Source organism: Vanellus vanellus, assembly GCF_965231255.1.
Source record: "Vanellus vanellus genome assembly, chromosome: 2".
Classification (NCBI taxonomy): domain Eukaryota; kingdom Metazoa; phylum Chordata; class Aves; order Charadriiformes; family Charadriidae; genus Vanellus; species Vanellus vanellus.
In genome coordinates, this window is record NC_138906.1 from 161725823 (window position 1) to 161744995 (window position 19173).

Consider the following 19173-nt stretch of genomic DNA (forward strand, 5'->3'; position numbering starts at 1 on the left):
GAAAACTCCAAACAGCAGATAAATAGTACTCCATACTGAGCCCTCAATTTTGTTATGCATTTGTTAGTGCAAAATTATCCTTTTAGTACTTTGAATAGCCAGTCACACCTAACACTGGTGTGCTGTGTTTTCTTAGTATAAATAGTAGGCTGAGTGGGAGAGGGGGGAGAAGAAAAAAAAAAAAAAAGAGCTCTGAGCACAAAAGTAGAGAAGGGCAGAGGTATGTGCAAACGAAAAAAGATTTCATTGATACAAAGGGGTGGCAAGAATATACTCCCACTGAGAAAGACTATTGTACTCCCGGTAAAACATTAAGACACCAGACATTGCAAAGTTACAAATTTATTTGTTTTGAAATAAATACAAATACTTCATTAAGAAACTTTTCTCGATAGACTTTACACAATAGCTTTATTCTTTCTGGAAATTGTCTTTTCTTCCCACAAACTGTTACGGATATTCTACACAAGAGCTGAAGTTAGTCAATATAAAGTAACCTAGACGGTGTTCTTCTGAACAAGCAATCCCGAAGTATTAACATTTGCTATTTAACTGCTCGGCATTTGAGTTTTCTTGTTTGTGTGAGGACTGCAATGCAGCAGGTACGCACTGGAGCTCGGGAAATCCTGTCCCACTACCTATGGGAGGACAAACTTAAGAACACCCAACTGAAAATCTGACTGGCGGAAAGGTATCAAGCCACTAGCATCAACGAGTAGTAACCCGAGGTATCAGGAGGCTACGTAAAGATGCAGAACCAGCAGATCATTAGATTTATGCATTCATTAACACTGTACTTCACAGATACAGTGTTGCCGCTCCAATACTTTGTGGAATACACTTCTCAGCACCAGTGAGATCTCATCAGAGTTTCAAATCTAGTAATTAGTGGCAGTTGAATGTACAGTATCTAATTACATGCCATCCCACAGTTATTCATCTCTCCTGACAAAGAACAGCTGGATCTGGCTTCGCTTACAGAATTCCGAATTTATCATAATTGTGCTGGACACAAAAACTTGAGCTGCAAAGATAAGACGCTGTCTGAAGGAAAATATCAAGCTGTTTCTGCTTTGCTGGCATGTACAGCTACCCTACTTGTCACAACTACACCAGCTTTTGCGGTATGGTAAACCCTTTGGCCCAAGATCCCAAAGAGGAAACGCTACCTTGCTTATTAAATTTAAATCCTGTCCTCGTTTGGCTAAGCGGGTTTTAGGGTCTAGGAGGGGGGGAAGGAAAGGAAGACTGGAATTAAATCTCAAAAAAGTGAAATAAAAAAGCTTAAAGACTTAGTTCATTTCAAAGTCACATTAAAATCGCCTATTTTAGTAGTATATTATTGTACATAGGAAAACGGGCTTGAATACTAATGAATTAGAAGGCCTATAAATGCACGATACATTAACTTCTCTATCATTTGAAGTCAAGCTATATACAATGTATTCGACTCCAGCTTCAACATGAGGCCATAACACATTTGTTTCGTTTCCTTCTTCAAAAGCCATCCTTAATAGTGATTTTTTTCTCCCCCTCTTTGAAACTCGTCTCAAATTGTGCCAGTTTACTTCAAGAGAATAAGAGATAACGGGGCATGTAACAGCTTTGATTTTAAAGGAGGATATTAAGCAAGCCTGGTTTGATTCTGAAGTGTTTACAACCACATCAGCTTTTGGCAAGTATCCTTTAGAATTTGGCATCCATTGAAGGAGGGCACAATAGCAGCAACTGTCTGAGTTACAAGAATAACGACAGAGCAAATGAGATGCTTCTTTTCTTTGGTCCCTGTCAGACCCTGGTGAACAGAGTTCATCCTACAGAATAGCTTGAGATTAATACCAGTTATGTTTTTGTGATACACAGGGGGCATCCATTACTTTTTCACACTGTGACCAGTTTAAACCTCCCACAGCCATCTAACAGGACACTTCCATGGACTTGGGGCTTGATTGTTCAGCGTTGCTTGCCGAATTCGGCGTCAGCTCGATGCGTGTGTCTGTGTGGGAGCGGTTCCTAGCACCGTCCCCGGTGTGGGATCGGCTCCTCGTTCCCTCCCCAGTGTGAGACCGGCTCCTCGTGCCTTCCCCAGTGTGAGACCGGCTCCTCTGTCCTTCCAAAGAGGTTACGCTGGACCCAGAAGCAGTGCGGGACCTCATCAGCCTGGTCATGCTAGCAGAGGGGACTGGAAGAAGAGTTTTTCATTAATGCCTTGCTTTGTGGAAGCCCTTGCCTTCCTCTCCAGCCCTCACCACCCTTGGAGAAGCCTTCAGGGTTGAATATATACTTTTCATGGTAGCTTCACATGTAGAAGAATCATGGAATCATGGAGTTTCAGAGTTGGAAGGGACTTCTAGAGATCACTAGTCCAACTCCCCTGCTAAAGCAGGATTGCCCAGAGCACATTACTCAGGACTGCATCCAGGCGGGTCTTGAAAATCTCCAGGGAAGGGGACTCCACAACCTCCCTGGGCAGCCTGTGCCAGTGCTCTGTCACCCTCACCGTAAAGAAGTGTTTCCGTGTATTTGAACGGAACTTCCTATGTTCTAACTTGTGCCCATTACCCCTCGTCCTGTCACTGGGAACCATTGAAAAGAGCCTGGCTCCATCCTCCTTCAACCCACCCTTTAGATACTTGTAAGCATTAATAAGGTCTCCCCTCAGCCTTCTCTTCTCCAGGCTAAAGAGTCCCAGCTCTCTCAGCCTTTCGAAGAAGCAGCACTGCTCCAGGCTTACAGTTAAGGAGCCCAAATTACTAAGGCAAAATTGGTGGCCAAGGCTGAGGGATTCAAGACAGAGCTTTATGGCATGTTGCTGTGGCTGCAACAAGCCAGAGGAAAACTAAAGAGACTCATCAGACCTCCCATTACTTTCAGATCTTTAACCTTTGCTGGTGGCCCAGGCTAGCAATGCATCTACACAACAGCAGTTGTCAGGTGCACATACAAGAAGGACAAATAGCTACAAGTTAAAGAAGTCGCTGAACTAACAAGGTTTTAAATGTGTGCAGCACATGAATCATCTCCTGAGATGCAACGAGGGGACACTATTACAAATATCCACCTTAAAAATATCAAGGTAAAGTAAAGCAGGTATTCGTGGGTATAAGCCACCTGCAAAGCTCTCTACTATTTTGTAACATAATTTGTTCTGAAAACCCTTCGCCCAAGGTTACTGTTCTTTTCCCCCTGCAAATAAATATCCAACAGGGAAAAGATCACACATTTGGGGTCATAAGACTCTGGGTGCTTTGATGCCCAACAAACTTTGGTAGCCAGGTGAACCATTCCATAAAACCGATACTTACTGTATCCCATTCCCTGAACAAAGTATTTGAAAGCTTCTGCAAGTTTGGCAGGCTGCAAGAGAGAGAGAGTATTAGCGTGTGCAGTGCTCAGCAAGTCAGTCTCATTACAATGTTATAGATGCCACGGATGCCCTTAGTTCAACCGGGACATCTTAAATATTCTCCGGGTTCTCCTGAATGTCTGAAAATTTCATTTACATGAGAGAATTCCACCATTCCCCTCCCCAGTCTGCTCCCCTGCCCCATTATTTTACATAATGGCCATAAACATTTGAGAACGAGCTTTCCGGACTACAGGTGATCTGAGCCTGACCCAAACTTTGCTTGTGCAGTTCCTGCGGCAGGTGAGACAAAGTGAAACAGCTGATCTCGCAAAATATACAAGGCAGTTCATACAGGGACAGTAATTGAGCAATTCCTAACTGGCAGAGAACAAGTTGAGCTAGTCACAGCTTTATGTTTATAGGGCAAAAAAGCTCAGCGGGAATACACGAGCACAACTGCTGATATCTCTGCTGATGACACAGTGGCCAAATAAGCCTCACAATCTCAATTATTGTGCATACCAATATTGCCTATATTTTTTGTATAATTCTATCTGAATGAGTGCAAAGAATGGATCCGTATGGCAGAAGCAGTGCACATACTCCTGTGTGGCTTTACAAAAGCCTTTTCCCCCTCCCACTGGTAGAGCGCACACACTGCTCATACAGGGACTTCTCAGCTGCAGGTAATTACAAATTCAGTTTTTTTTCTTTAAGTTCGTGAACACCGCATTCTACTACTTAGAAATATGTTTAGAAAACGTCACATTCTACAGCTGATTTACAGGTCAGGTCTTTTAGTGAAGCAACACTACAGCATAGGTAAATTTTAACTTTCCCAGCCTGCTTTTATTAGCAGCCTTGGAATTTATGCCTAAATATATTTCAGAAACTCTAGTTCATTCTCAGTCAAGCCGAGTCAGTGTATGCAAGAACATAGCGTTGTTATTTCCTGCCTCCCACTTTCCTAATCTATACTATAAATAGTCCAAATAAATATGTTTTTAAAACACTGGTGCTCAAGCCGTAATCCACGTTAGCTTAGTCGACAGGCACAAAATAATACCTCCGCATTCCCACCTCAGATCTTTACTCGGTTAAGACTTAATTAGTGGAAATAATATCCCCACCCAATCTTAATTTTGCACTTCATTGGTCTTTAAAGAAAAAAGAAAACTCAGATGACTGACTGACATCATTATTCATGAAATCATAACCATCCTTTTGGCTGACATTTGGGAACAGCAAGTACCCTACAGGAAAACACCCATTTGCTGCAGTCTGACACGCTGCAGAACAGGATTAGTAGGATTTCTGTCAGCCAAATCCTACCTGGGAAACTTGAGGGAGCCCACCGCAGTCAGCCATCTGAAACGGGGAGGAGAACAGCCAGTTAGCGTCATGCCAGAGGAACTCATTTATGCTCAGGATATATTAAAATGACCTTTTTAGCTATCTGGCAGAAAAACATTTCCTTTGTTGTGTGAGTAACGTACGTGTAGATGAACCCATCAAAGCAAGCAGTTAAACATTTATAAAAGCTACGACTGCACCCCAGAAAACCCCAAAGTGTCTTGACCCTCAGGCAAAGCATCGGCTGGAGCTACAAATAAGTGTTTTTTGCTAGGCAGCGATTACCAGTTTCTTAGAAACTAGCCTATTACTCCTGGTTACAAGTTCAGCTCTGAACTCCAGTAACGTGACTCGGTACTGACCTGAATGACAAACAGGGGAGAGAGAACAAACACCTAAACCTCAGCGGTGAGAGGGAAAAACGATTTGCTGAGATTGCGGATGGCAAGCATGGGCCAGACTCGCCAAGGGAAGCAGGGAAAGCCAAATTAGAAAAGCTATCTTGAGTGCACGCAGTATTTTTGGAGCACTTCAATTTTCCTGCCACTCCACCCCTCAAAGCTAACCCAACAAAAACAGTCCTGTTCCAAGGAACACCACAAGCTGAAAACAGTCGAGTTGTGAATTACAGGAAACCCCAAATCCTATCTAGGATTAGTTAGCAGCAGCAAAACAGGCCAGCAGCAGGATCTGGCATCAGCTGTATCCCTGGACTAAGCAAAGGCTGCCCCACTGATACAGGTTGTGAGATAGTGTCAGATTTTTTCTGAGGTTGAGTCTGCCATCTCCACACGGTGGGTCAGCAGCATAAGTCCTCAACATTAAGAGGAAAAAGCATTTAAAAAAATAATTGTATATTATCATTTTCACTGATCAGTTCAAAAAAAGCGAGATACAGTAAAAGTTCCCAGCAGAAACATGACCAAACGTGTTTCACCATTTGCATGCTGTTACGCTCATTGCACTTCCCTTCATCAGTAACGAGCAGAAGATTGCACCTATACTCTGAATGCCGAGTACCAGTCAAAGCCTTTGCACGATGCTTTGCTGTTGCATTTTATCAAGTTTTGGGAAAACAAGAGAGTCGTTTCCAACAGTAAGATGTCCTGGACTGCGCCCACATAAAAGGCAGGATGACAAAACCGTGGCTGATAGATGAGCAGTCTGTTCATCTGACACTAGTGTTGAGGGACAGGCGAGCACAGGAACAGAACGAGTTGGTTTGCACTTCCACTCTGCTGACGGCTTTTTCCAAACCTTTTGAAATCGACTCGAGATCAGCTTTGCCAGCTCTAGTCAAATTCATTATGGGTATGTGAAATACTGAGCGTTTCAAGTTTCACCCCTAGCTTTTTAAAAATGGAGGAGCTGAGAAATTCCCTGGTTTTAACCTTTGACAAGAAGCCCCTCGTCTCATTTATCCCCCTAAAACACTCGTACCCTGAAGGAACTGCCGTTCCGTATCAGAACTGGATTCTCACCATGTTATCTGTACTGCAGCACATCGCTCTGGTTCTGCTTTTTTAGTTAATCTATCTGATTTTAAATGAGGGGAATGTGTACTTAAAAAAAAAAAAAGTAGCTTTTATTATTACCTTCAGAAGCGTGGTCCTTGTTGGGTCCAGCTTTGAGTTGCATTCAACCTGTGTTAAAGAACAGCAGCATAAAGCATTATACACAAGATTTTAATTATGAACTGCTGGACAAAAACAGATTAAATATCTTGTTTTCTGTCTAAATCCAAACTAAATTGGGTATCTTAGGCTTCTGTATAAAGACTACATATACAGAAATATATCTTTGAACCCAAATAGGTCAGTTCATGTTTCTGACTGTATTCTTTTCCATGTACACGGGAATTTGAGATTTTTTTTTATCTGTTTCTGGGACTCCAGTGGCAACAAGTGTTGTTTATCTTGCGATGTGGGGTCATCTGGTAGCGTCCCAAGTGGTGAGCAGCCATATGGCCGGCGGCCAGCAGACCGGGCATGCCCGTTAACGCACATTTTGAAGTCACCCAGTCATCTGGGGCGTGTTATAATGGTCAAAAGAAGCTCTTCGCTTCCATAGTGACCCGGGGCAGAGCTCCAACACCACAGAACAAGCTCAAATACCAGCAGCAGATTCCTTTCTAAAGGAAAATATCTGCGGTTCACTGGAACTGCTGTGGTGATTGTTCCTAAGGCAGCAGCTATTAAATAATGGTGCACAGGACAGAGGGGACAAACAGCGAGGAACTAATGGCAGCTCTCCCGCGGCCTGGAAGAGGAGAGCCATCTGGGCTGGATCGATAGCCAGCGAGGTCGCTGGGTGGGCCTGAGCCCTGCCGGCCTCGCGCAGCTTCTTGGCTCGCCTGCCCATCGGCACGGCGGCAAGGACGGCTCGGTATACACACCACAGCATCCACCGCCGGGGAACTGTCGCCAACCACCAGGAGGACAGGGCATCTGCAGGGAAGCACACAAAAGTGGTATTATCTCTGTGATCCAGACTTGCCCTAAGCTGCATTTTGTGTCGCTGGAAGGATGATACGGTTAAGTGTGTTAAAATGACTTGTTTTGTATTCCAGACACCTTAAATATACCTCAGATTCACTGTATTAGATGCAGATCTACTGACGTCCTCTGATACCTTGCCTGAGAACCCATCCTTTTCCCTTTCTTGTAGCAATCAGCCCTTCCCAGTGCTCTTATCCCTTGTTTTATAAGGAACTGAATGTGGGCATCAGCATCAAAGTCTCACCACCCTTCCTGCCCCCTGAGCCCTAACTTTTGGACCTGTCATCCAATTTCAACCAGACTGGCCGAAGAACGGAGTCTCAGAGTCTCCTGTGTGTAAACATCAGCAGCTGAGCAGAAGACTGGACAACTCTTTCGTTGCACACATTGCAGCATAAGTGAAAAGCTATAGCAGATCTGGCAGATAGTCATTCTCATACCTGCTCTGTCTTCCTGAAGGTTTGTGTTTGTTTTTTTTTTAGTTTTTTGTTGTTTTTTTTTTCTAATTGCTTTTGTTTATGTTCTTTTGGTTGCACAGGCACAGCTTAAGTGCATTCAGAGCTACAGTTTCCATTAACTAGGACATATTTCCAGGTGAAGGTAGTACATCTACTTTTCAAGTAATTACTCGCTAAGCCCAAGTTTGCAGATACACAGTGACAGGAACTACTTAGCTTTCCATTTCAGCTAACATGGCTCTCAAATTTGAAGAAAAGAAGTCTTCCTAATGGTGGTCCCTGACTTGCAGTAACCTCTTACCTCCTACACGGAGTTACAAGATCCTTTTCTAGCACATAAGCACATTCAGCTACAGCTTTGCAATGCATATGCAATGTGCCCCCTCACTGATCACACCTCTTAGTTCCCGTCACGTACAGGTGAACTGGTAGGAAATAAAACACTCACTGAAGGGTGACAACATTTATTCCAGGAACGGGGCGCTCAATCTCTAGGTCTCGACGACTGAAAAAAAAAATGGAGAGGACAAACGCTCTTGATACACTGAAATTTTACAGATACTTCCATATACTTCTAGCTTAGAGATAGCACAGACACTCACATACGTTAATTTAATCTGATACATGTTGTAGCCTCCAAAACTGATGGAGAACCACTCTTAGACTGAAGTATCAATGTCTTAGTTCAGTCCCAGTGTACCATCTTTCTCCCCACAAATGTACAAGGTCCTTCTCCCGTAAGAAAACCACCTCAGATCCCTAAAGCCACTGTCAAGCAGAACTTTATGCTGGGAGAACACAAGTAACTCCACCACACAAGTAATACTGGCTCTAAGAGCTGGACAGCCTCTTAAAACAGTTTCCAGTTAGAAATCAGGTAAATGTATTTACCTGTTGTAAGAGTTGACAAAGAGATGAAGGTTGGTTTGATTCATATCATTAATAATATGCTGACGGTAAGTATGGATCAGGTCATGGTTGCTGTGAATTTCTTCCTACAGTGGAGACAGAATCATTCAGAATAGGGGCTATTGTCTGAAAGGATCTGAAGACATGGCACAGCAGTCGTGTATCGGACTCATATCTACACAACAGGAGTGCACCTTTAGGGAAGGGACAACCTTCTAGCACCCAGTGGTGTCACCCAGAATTAACATGTGGCTTCTGATCACAGTACTACATTTTTCACTTTAAAACTTCACTATGTTGCAACGTCAAGATCTTATGGTTTCAAAACATGTAGTTGTTGTGCAGATGGTTACAGTCAGACAAGTGTGAGGTTGTAAAACAAAAACAGACTCAGGGTGAGAAGCTCGATAAATGCTTCCAGGGTAAAGCAGATGTTGAAAGCTTACAAACATATGTAATGGGGAACTCAATTTCACAACAGTAAATAACTAAGCTTCAAGGACTTCAATCACTAACATTTTCAAACAGTTTGGTTCTAAAGTCTTTATAGATTAGTTCCTTGTTCTGCTGGAATGGAGTTTTCCATTGCATTCACTAACAGCTTCAAGCACAGCAAAGTAGCCTCAGAAAACAGCATCGCACCATACAGGCTTGCACTGAAGAGCACCATTAGTACTAATAACCAGCTTTCCCAGAGTTACAACAACATTATGGTATAAAAAAAAAAAAAATCTGTGGGGTAATTCTGCTCAGAACATGAGCACATACCATACCACTTATACTCATTTAAGTGTTTGCTGTCTAAACAGGGAGCTGCCCCTACTAGAGTTGTCATGACTGAGATGCACTTGAGTCGTCGGGACACAGCAAGCCCCATGGCAGCACACCACCTCCAAAATACTGGGAACACAGTTAGGAATCCTATCTCACAGTTTAACTTTGTACTTTGTTGTTTAAGTGAAGGCTTCTCTCCTCCTCCCAGCCCCAGGACATAAATACAGATGACTGAACACATCAGAGGAATCTTTTAAACATCCTTACCTTTCCAAAAAGATGCGAAATGACCATGTCTGGCAAAGCATTTGTCCAACCTGAAATCTGAACAGCAAGAATACATAAGTATCTGATATTAAAACAACCCTTGAACAATTGCAACCTTCTAATTACCAGTAAGTAGACCAATGGATGTTTCTCCGCTGTCCTTGTACGTACAGGATCCTAGACTGATATTTCCCCCCCGCAGTCCAACTATAACACCATTAAGTGTTGTTTGAGTCATTCTCATAGGATGTCTTTACTAATACAGATACATAGGGAACACACTACAGGTGGCAGAGGTATATATGGAATCACTCCCTGCAAGAACACCAAGGAAACCAGCCAGACGGGTGTCATTTAACCTCACTGCCCAGTCTCCTCCCTAACAACCCACACTAACAATACTTTGCAGCTGGTACCTAAATCTCATGACCCAGAGCACGTGCTCCTGCTTTGGAAGGACAGAAGGATACAGGGCGCCCACTCTACTCCTAAGGTCAGCAATACTTAAGAGAGGTGGAAGGCAGAGGCACAGATATGGAAGAACTTAATTACAGCGAGACATTGGGTGAGATAATCAAAATGGGTCAACCAGTACATCTCAATGTAGATAAGTTACTAAATATACTTCCAGATCAAACTTACCAAAATCAACCGGTATGCAAAATTATTGAAAAAAAAAGAGTAACTAAGCCTTGAAAGAATGTTACATCGCAGCTCTGGAAAGTTTCTCCTAGTATTATAAGGTTGTCATTACATTTAATATCACCCTAGACACTTACAATGGGTTGACTCTATGTGTGGTTAAAAGATGATGCACGACTTTTTGTACTTCTCAGAGTGTTTATAACAACTGCCATTCACTTAAACATGACCCTGAATAATACAAAGTGCCTTCCATCAGTTTACTCTGACAAATGTTTTAACAGGTTAAATCTGAGTGACATGTAATGTAACATTCATACTTATTTATATATACTGGTTCCAGGAAAATTTTTGAAGCTAGTTCTCAGCGCCTGTCTTCCCACATTGCAATCTTTTTATGGCTACAAAAGAATACAGTTAATGGGAGCTTCCTCGTACGTGAACATTTTCACTTAAAAGTCTGGTTGTATGGACAATCTGTCCACAGTTACTGTAGCTAATGCCCTTTTCTGAGCCTTTTTGGCATCAGGACTCAGCTAGATGATTGAAACCTGGAAGATGTTGTTCTGAACATTTTTTCTGTGCTCTAGTTCACATTTTGGACTGTGCTGGTAAACAAAGCCATGGACAAGAAAGAACTGAATGTCACATTACACTTGAAGTTTACTTGAAAGAAAGTTGTTTTCAAAACTACCCTGTGTCCAGGTTAAACCAGGTTTTCCCCAGCAGCAACCAGCTCTTAAGAATTGTCCATACCCAGTAGCTCCATTATACCATACGTATCTGTTCCTTCCAAGTACTTATTTTTATCAGTAGCCCAGCAGGAGGTGTGTTTGCAAATGGAAGAATAAACCCCAGAGGAATTAGCCCGGGATATTCAGTGTCTGCAGCCATGCCTTAACACACCAGCTTGCCCAGCTCCTCACGCTCAGCAGGCTCACAGTATGATTTCTTTTTCCAACTTAAAAATGTTTACCTTAGTTGCTGCCCAGTCCATCCAACCTTCAGCACAAGGGTTTACATTAATGAGAACTAATCCCTCCACCATCTCTGCATGGTTTAACTGCAAAAGAAAAGATTTAAGATTCATCACATACCCCTCGCAACTTGACAGTCAGCGTAGAATTGAAATTAGCAAATTATCTCCTGGGGAGGAAGGCGGTAGGTCTAGTTTTATCTTGCAGAAAAGAAGTGTATGTATGGAAAAAAAAAAAAAATCATTACAGCAATTCAACTGAGCAGCTGGAGAACATTAAGATTTAACTTCTTCTCCACCCTCAGTTTAAATAGAGAACTCCCATTAAAAAAACCTTCTGCAAATTAACCGGGTAGAGCCCAGGCCTTAAAATGGAAAATCTAGGTCTTCTGGATGAGCTACCCCGCAGATTCTGGTATTTCACTTAAAAGCCTAACTGCTTACTTAAATGGGCACGGCAGAGCAGGAATTCTCTGCGCCCACTACGGGAACGACAAGGCGTCAGAGATATCAAGTCCGAGGCCTTAGGGAAGCTCCACAGAACTTACAGCAAATCTGGTTAAGATGTAGGCACCGGCTCCAGTTCCCATTCCTATAACGGTCTTCAGCCTGCCCAGCAATAAAACGGAAGAGACAAATGAGTAAGCACCGAAAATAAATAAACCCACATCAGCAGCCTTCCTCTTTCACATGCCACTGTGTATGTATAGAAGGGTGGGTTGCAGCTTGGGCAAACCATGGACCCTCAACAATGCTACCGGCCTCAGTAAGGAGCTTGACAAAGCAGCTGGTTTGTTTTCGGCAGATTTGCAGGACACTGGTCCTCATGCATTGCAGGGCAGCAGCAGTTCTCACTTATCTTTAAGTAAATACAGCGAGCAACCATAGCATTGTTCTGATCCTGGAAGGAAATGCTTAGTCTCTGCCAGAAAAACTTATAAGATACAGTCCTGAAACCTGCAGCCTAAATACAAAGCTCCCTCCTTCCCAGGTTCCCCCTGCCCTCCCCAGTACATCTATCGAACTGGGATGCCAATTCCTTTCTGACCGGGGGCTGGCAGGGAAATCTCTCGTGCTATCCAGCCACTGGGGTGATTCAGTTTAAACTTCATAACCAAACAGGGCAGAGACAACCCAAATATTTGCATTAACCGAAATCGGTGTTAAAGCATCGCCTTCAAGGTCTTAGAAATACATGGAAGGGAAGACTAGACAAAACCACTCAGAAAAAACAGGTTATACAATGCTTTTAGGAAAACACCTGAGGATAGTTTTCATTCTCATTAACGATATTACATCCAGGCTTTGCAAGTACATTCCAATTTAACTGATTCTCAAGGCACTGACATTATGTTAGCGTTTTTTTTTTTCAGTGCAAGAGCAGAATCGGCCACTCTGTGCCTTACGTTAGGCATTTCAAAAAACACACCTAAGAAGGTAGTGAGGTGAACTGGTCCAAGCTCCTGTAATAGCCGGTTACAACAACTGAACAATACCTAAGCTGGGGTGCCGGTCTGAGACTAAAACCCCCATCAGCAGTCCGTCCTGTCTGTTCTCCACGGCTGCCTAACCCTGAATGCCAGGTTTTCTCTGCTGGGTCTGAAAACCCCTTGGAGGTGCCTACCCACGCTCTTCATTGTGTACCAGGAGCACCAACTCAGCAGAGAAGGTACTGTTCTCAGCCACAGCTCCTGCTGAAGCTAAGCTTTAGGGGAGGACACGCACCTAAACCTGTTGCAGGTAGACAACAGAGAAACACTGCCACCAGGTCCTTCAACATTGGCAACCTGGCATCTGCACTTGGTGGCAGAAGAGGCTTAAGGAGGTTGGACTGTCCCCCTAAGACACTCAAACTGCAGAAACAAAACAGTGACTGTCTTCAGATGGGACCACGGGTGTGTTTGTTTTTTTTTTTTTTTCTGCTAACCACACAGGAAAATGTGGGTTGTTACAGTGGGAAGAAGAGATTGTCTGTGCCCTGCCCCTGTGAGGGCGACGTGGAGAAAATACTGGAGGAAGCCCCTAAATTAGGCACATGGGATTTCACTCAAAGTTGCTTCCTGTTTAAAAATAAACAGACATTTCAAAAAAGACGAAAAACTAAGCTCTTTCAGAAGCAAAGGCAAAAGCGATCCATCTAGAACAGAGGAATTAAAAGCCAACCGCAACTGTAATTCTAACAAACAAAATGCCAGACAGCCAGACCGAAGCTTCAAGGGCGGCACAGGCAAGTACATGCTCTGCCCCACTCTTTTGGTGTGCCACGTAGAGACAAGAATGAAGAAAATAAGTAAATAATTCTACACTCACCCAAACTGTTTCAGGATCCCGGGAAGCATTTCGGCCAGCTGATCCATGGAGGGATACACGTACCTACAACAAATACGCGTTTGTGGAGTTACTGCACCGCTTTCAGTAGAGCAGGCTGGTGTATTTAGAGACACAGCGGCCACTGTAGATTTCGTACCAAATGTACTCATTATAAGATCATCGACGGTATGAGCTGAATTTAAATCAGGAGCAAGCACAAGTAAGTAATTTAGCAGAAATATGAGCATAATCCATACGGTACTTTATGTGAGTTACAGGATGATAGATGTCTGGTTTGGCTGAGAGCAAAACAGACCACAATGAAACCCTTCTAAGAAAAGTTAACCCTTAAAACTTATGAACAAATTGGAACTTGAGAGGTGAGTTTCCAACCACAGTCACCGCATTTGTACTTCTGGTCCACCACAAAAAAGTTTCCCCATTTCACAGAATCACAGGCTCCAGCAATGAGATCTAGATCTCCAGCAAATGATTTGCATGCATGTTTCCAGGGACACACAGACTACCATAGGATAAATGAGGATAGCTTTCTATAAATATTGATGGAGAAAATGAAGGCATAGGAAGGGCTACAAAGCTGCTGATGAAGTTCAATAAAAGCAGCTGTCAGTTAATGCTCCTGGTCTTCTGCAGAGCAAAAACAAAATTTTGAGGGAAAGAAATTCTGGGCAAAAACTCAACTGAGGAGCACATGGAAAAAAAAATCCACCCAAAGTATCTAGAGAACATCTGCCTAGGATGTATCCAAATCTCTGCTTCTCATCAGGACTACACCTAATGATTCTCCAAAATAAAACCAACCAAACAAAAAAACCCAAACAGTGCAAAACTACTTTAAGTTATTTTCTTAGATTTTCTTGTTGGGAAACTAAGCCTCGTCAAATTGAGCTAGTGTCACCGCAACAGCTACAACTTTTAACTTGAGCATGTTAGTCTCCCAGCTGGAGGGCTGGGAGAGATAATACAGCTTCTTGTGCTGTCATCATGATGTTATTAAGCAGTGGGCTTTACTAGCATAGATCACGCTGGCTGCCCTATGCAGCTGACAACTCAGAAGTGTTAACGCTTGTTCAGGACATGAGGGTTAAGACACTTAAAAGCTCATGATTCAAACAAATACAAAGCGGGGTGACTAAAATAGCTTTGTAGGCTACTCCTGTAGACAACTGGGCCATTGCTGTTAGCGCTAGCTGAGAACCTGGCCCATCCTGACCTCCTCAGCATCAGACCAGCTTAAAAATTAAGAAGGGAAATAGAGTGGCTCATGCAATAAGGGTACATATAAGCTCCTTAATACCCAGTTCTTACGGAACAACTGTTCCTTGCCTTGTACCCTCCCCTTGGCGTGGAGGCTGCTCCCCTCCTCGACCAAGCTGATCCCTATCCAAAGGGCATCTTAAGGCAAACCTGTCTCTTTTGAACTAAATGGGACAAGCATTTCGGCAAAGATGGTGCTCATGGCACACAAGGTTTCCAGGAGTTTCAGCATCATACATGATACGCAGTCAGACACATGCAGCTATCTATGATATTCTGTGGGGGTACACCACTTCGTAACTGTCCTACTACTTGGATTTTCCAGATAGGTTATTATGTCTATTTATTAACATCCACCATGCTGTGATTTCACAAAAAACGTGGATTTAGGAAGGACATTATAGAGTGGCTAGTGCCCATCCTGTTTATAGCAACAATTTAGTTTTGTGTTTGTATTCAGGATGTCATTGCAAAACAAGGTAATCCAATATTTAAATTGACAGATGTAGACATCTGTCAAGGAACCGCTTTACAAGCAGTCTAGTTGTCAGAGATAAAACACAAAATTACAGCCCCAAAGTCTACTGTGAACTGGCACAACACAACAGAGCTCACAGAGCTCCAGTACCTTAGAAACGGAGTGTCAGGATTTAAGTTCAAAAGCCAATCGCTGTGTTTTCTGCAAGCGCTTTTTAACTAAACTGCAGATCAAGACTCTTTTTCCAGAAAGAGGATAACTCTGAAAGCACGGGCTGTTTCCCTGACAACTCACCCAGTTTGGAAAGACGGTGCTCCATCCTGCTGACCAGGTGCATCCACATGGCAGACTGCAAAGTGCTGGGTGATTTCCTGCATATCCTCGAAGTTGAAGAGAGGATTGAAGCAAGTTTTATCTTGAGGCGGGAAGAGAAAACATGGAATAATTATGATGAGGGGAAATAGTAAGTTTGCAGCTACGATAAATTAATTTATTAACCTGTCCTGCGGGTTAATGAAAATCGGTTCAACCAGGTGAGCTGTGTTATAGCCTGGCAGAAGTGGGAGTCCTTTATTTCTAAGGAAAGACCAGCAAAGCCCTGCTACAAAGCAACATGTGACCTGTGCCAACTTGCTTTAATTCCTTTAAGCAAAAATCCTAAACAGCTCCTTCCTCATGGCCAGGTGAGGTTTACCCATGTTATTTTTGGCACCTGCCAGAAGTATTTGCTCGACTTACCAAAATCTCAAAAAAATTATTCCTTACAGAAAATTAAAATACTAATAAAATGAATTCAGGGGGATTCATGGCAGGCTTTGGCTTAGATGAAATTATCCATTTACTTGTCCAGTCATTTGTCTTTGAATTGTGTCAGAACAGATGGAGGAAAGAAGTATCCAAGGCTGAGATCGTGACTTGTGCTTTTGCCCAAATATTACATGATAAACATTACACGACCGGCTGCTGCAGGCAGCTCAAGACAAAAGCATCCTTCTGGGACACTCAATGCTGTAGGCTTCCAACTTTGAGGTGATTTGATTTCTGATTTTTAAGGAATATTACTGCAGGGAGAGGGTTAGCAAATTTTCCTCCTAGAGTGGAAAGCAAGAATTCTGTAGCACCATCTTTGAGATGCCTAGAAAACGGTTCAATATTCTGTGTGTGTTTCTGAACGTCCTCACGCTACAACATACAAGCAAAATCACGACAGAATATAAAACATTTTTAGCTAAAATCAGCTTGAGGAGAATATGCAGGTTTGGGAAAAGTTTCCTCCCCTTTCAAAGGGAGAGAAAGTTTATTCACCATAAAAATAGACTTTGTAACTCTAGAAAGAAAAAAAGTCTTGCTCAAAGATGGGATCCAGATTAACCTCTGCCCTGATCCACCAAAAATCCGAAGGAAAGTAAGGCAGTTCCACAAAAAACAGGCAAGAAAACAGATTTTATTTTTCTTGTGAGTAATATCCACCCCCAGCAATAGCCAGACTTTAAAGATCTGCAGGTGTTTTTAAAAGTAAATATTGATAACTGATAAACAGTAAATTGTGTGAAGCAAACAGTACTGGCGGAAAGAATAAAACAGAGCAGATCTGGATTAATATCCAATATATTTTTGGATATGACAGATAAAATAAAAGGCGCTCATCAAAGTTATTTTCTTAATACTGGCTAAGGACACAATGCCAGCACTCATTTCATCATTGTGATTTGACACGTAATTCATATAAAGCCGCGGCAGCATAAGACTGGTGATCAGACGAGAACCTAAGACAAAGCACCATAAATGTTTTTTTCGATCCTGCTGGCCATATACCCTCAGCTATCCCCTACGGATGTTTTTACAGCTTTTATACACGACCCCTGTGAGCTACCTGAGATCTTTTGCTCCTTTAAGTGAAATATTCCAATTATGTACTTTGCCAGGATAAAAAACCTGAGAATTAAGCTTGCTGTAAGAGAGGAATTAGGTACCATCTAACAGGTCACAATGCACACAAACAAGCAAGGACCTGGCAAAGGTTTCCTAACCATCGCCGCTTCCACACCTTTGGTTACGGCAGTAGTGTTAAGGAACCAGGCCGTACCTGTGCTATTAAATAAAAAGTCCACTTACGGTTCAGGCCGATGTCATGGTAGGTGAGGATAGCTGGCCGGTTCCCTCGGGGAGTCCCACACATGGTGACATGGACCGAGCCGTGCACAGTCTCCACATCTTGCTCCTGGCAGAGAACAGCAGGAATCTGTTAGGGGCTTGTCCAAATGCTCCACTGAAGATCCGCCACAGCAGACCTCTGTCTGACCACCAGCATGGGTTCTGCCCCAGCCCAGGGTCTGCCCGCAGCCCCAGGGGTCTCTGCAGCCCGCTCTTCCCCGCAGTGGGGGCTCCCCACTGACGTTTGACATTCGGCTATCACCCACTCCCGTCCACAGGCAACTACAGAAGCGCTTAAGCTGTGAGCTCCAACCAGATGCTGAGGGAATGGCTAAATAGTTTTTAACCTCATTAAAAGGCAGCAAAGGGAAAAAAAAAAAAAAGAAAAAAAAAAGAAAGCAGTTTGGTACAACGACACCTAAAATAACGACAGTTAACAGCTATGACTGTCGACATTTGCAAAAGTGCAAGTTGCCAAGATAAAATACTTCTGTTTTCGAGGAAAAGGACTTAAGGACTTTAACTCAGCAAATAACTACTATTCCCCAAAGAATGCAGTATTAAGTAGCCTGTATTCGCCGTAAAGAGTCATCACGCTGTGGGGCCTTGTGATCACAGTAGCCTTCCCCAATAAACACGACAGCCACATGTATTAGATTTATGGCTTGCTATGTATAGAGCTGAGCATAAACCCAAATGTCTAAAGTTTGCTATAGAGCAGCATGTTGCGGTGATTATGAGAAACAACGTTAAGCAGCATACTGCTATTATTTGACATAACAGGAGTTTGTACTATTTAATGATCTTAAAGCTAAGGACATGTTTATTATCAAATCAAAGACCCCCTGAGCACCATCTTTTATTTACTGGATGTCTATATAAGTTAGATGTGACTTGGGTCATATTAACATCCACAACATACGGAACAGTTTTTCGTTCCTTTTGCACTTGAACTTCAGATGGGTATAAACAGTTTCTTATTTTGCCCACATTTATAAAGGGAATCACAAAACAACAGTTATTTATGACACTTATTTACAGTACCATTACACTCACACAACAGTCAAGGCAGTATGTAGCCAGTCTTAGCATTTCATCAGAATATTTTATTTACTGTACAGGACAGAGATATCCAAGTCATTCAGCACAGTGTCCTGTCTGCGGCTGCCGGGCTTGCTTGACTTGCTCCATGCAGTAATGCCCAGAGGCAAAGTCCAAGCGAAATTCAAATCTATTACAAATTACGCTGTAGAAATCGGGTGCATACAGCCTCTGCGAAAACCTTTACAAAGCAAAACCCAGAAGCTCTTCAGAGATCTGAGTTACTAATTTGATCTAAATCACAGCTTGGTAATTTGACACATGAAATACACCGCGCGTTTTGGGGAAAATAAGGATGCTAGGCAACACCATTCCACATTTCACCTATTTTCTTTGCAATTACACATTTACATCAGTTTTAAGTTACAAACATAGCAATGAATCAAGATCCCCCCGAAGACTCGCAGTCTGGGCAAGCTGAGCATCACTGCTATCTAAACTATACTCCATCGAAACACTAACGTGCAGCCTTTATGTCTCCTTAGAGATTCATTCCTCTGCATACTCACTGCATTATTTAGCAGGTAAGCTGTATCTTCCATATCCAGCACCATCTTTAGGCAAAACAGGGTGATAAATCCAGCAAGTCAGACAGAAGACAGTAGCGGGTTTCTACTTTGTCCAAG

At 42.8% G+C, this 19173-nt stretch overlaps 1 protein-coding gene across 4 annotated transcripts in view; it reads right to left on the reverse strand.

Moving 5' to 3' along the window:
• Nucleotides 1-326: 326 nt before the first annotated feature.
• NDRG1 (N-myc downstream regulated 1) overlaps nt 327-19173 on the reverse strand; it is a 61475-nt gene continuing 42628 nt past the window's right edge. For all 4 annotated transcript variants that reach the window (XM_082499640.1, XM_082499643.1, XM_082499641.1 and 1 more), the window contains exons 4-16: nt 17408-17513; nt 15587-15707; nt 13537-13599; nt 11775-11835; nt 11227-11313; nt 9609-9665; nt 8550-8653; nt 8107-8163; nt 7098-7149; nt 6298-6345; nt 4682-4717; nt 3306-3357; nt 327-2182 (exon numbers count right to left, since the gene is read on the reverse strand). In XM_082499640.1, coding sequence (XP_082355766.1) covers nt 1917-2182; nt 3306-3357; nt 4682-4717; nt 6298-6345; nt 7098-7149; nt 8107-8163; nt 8550-8653; nt 9609-9665; nt 11227-11313; nt 11775-11835; nt 13537-13599; nt 15587-15707; nt 17408-17513 — 1110 coding nt within the window. In that variant the 3' untranslated portion in view covers nt 327-1916. The remainder of the gene's footprint in view (nt 2183-3305; nt 3358-4681; nt 4718-6297; nt 6346-7097; nt 7150-8106; nt 8164-8549; nt 8654-9608; nt 9666-11226; nt 11314-11774; nt 11836-13536; nt 13600-15586; nt 15708-17407; nt 17514-19173) is intronic.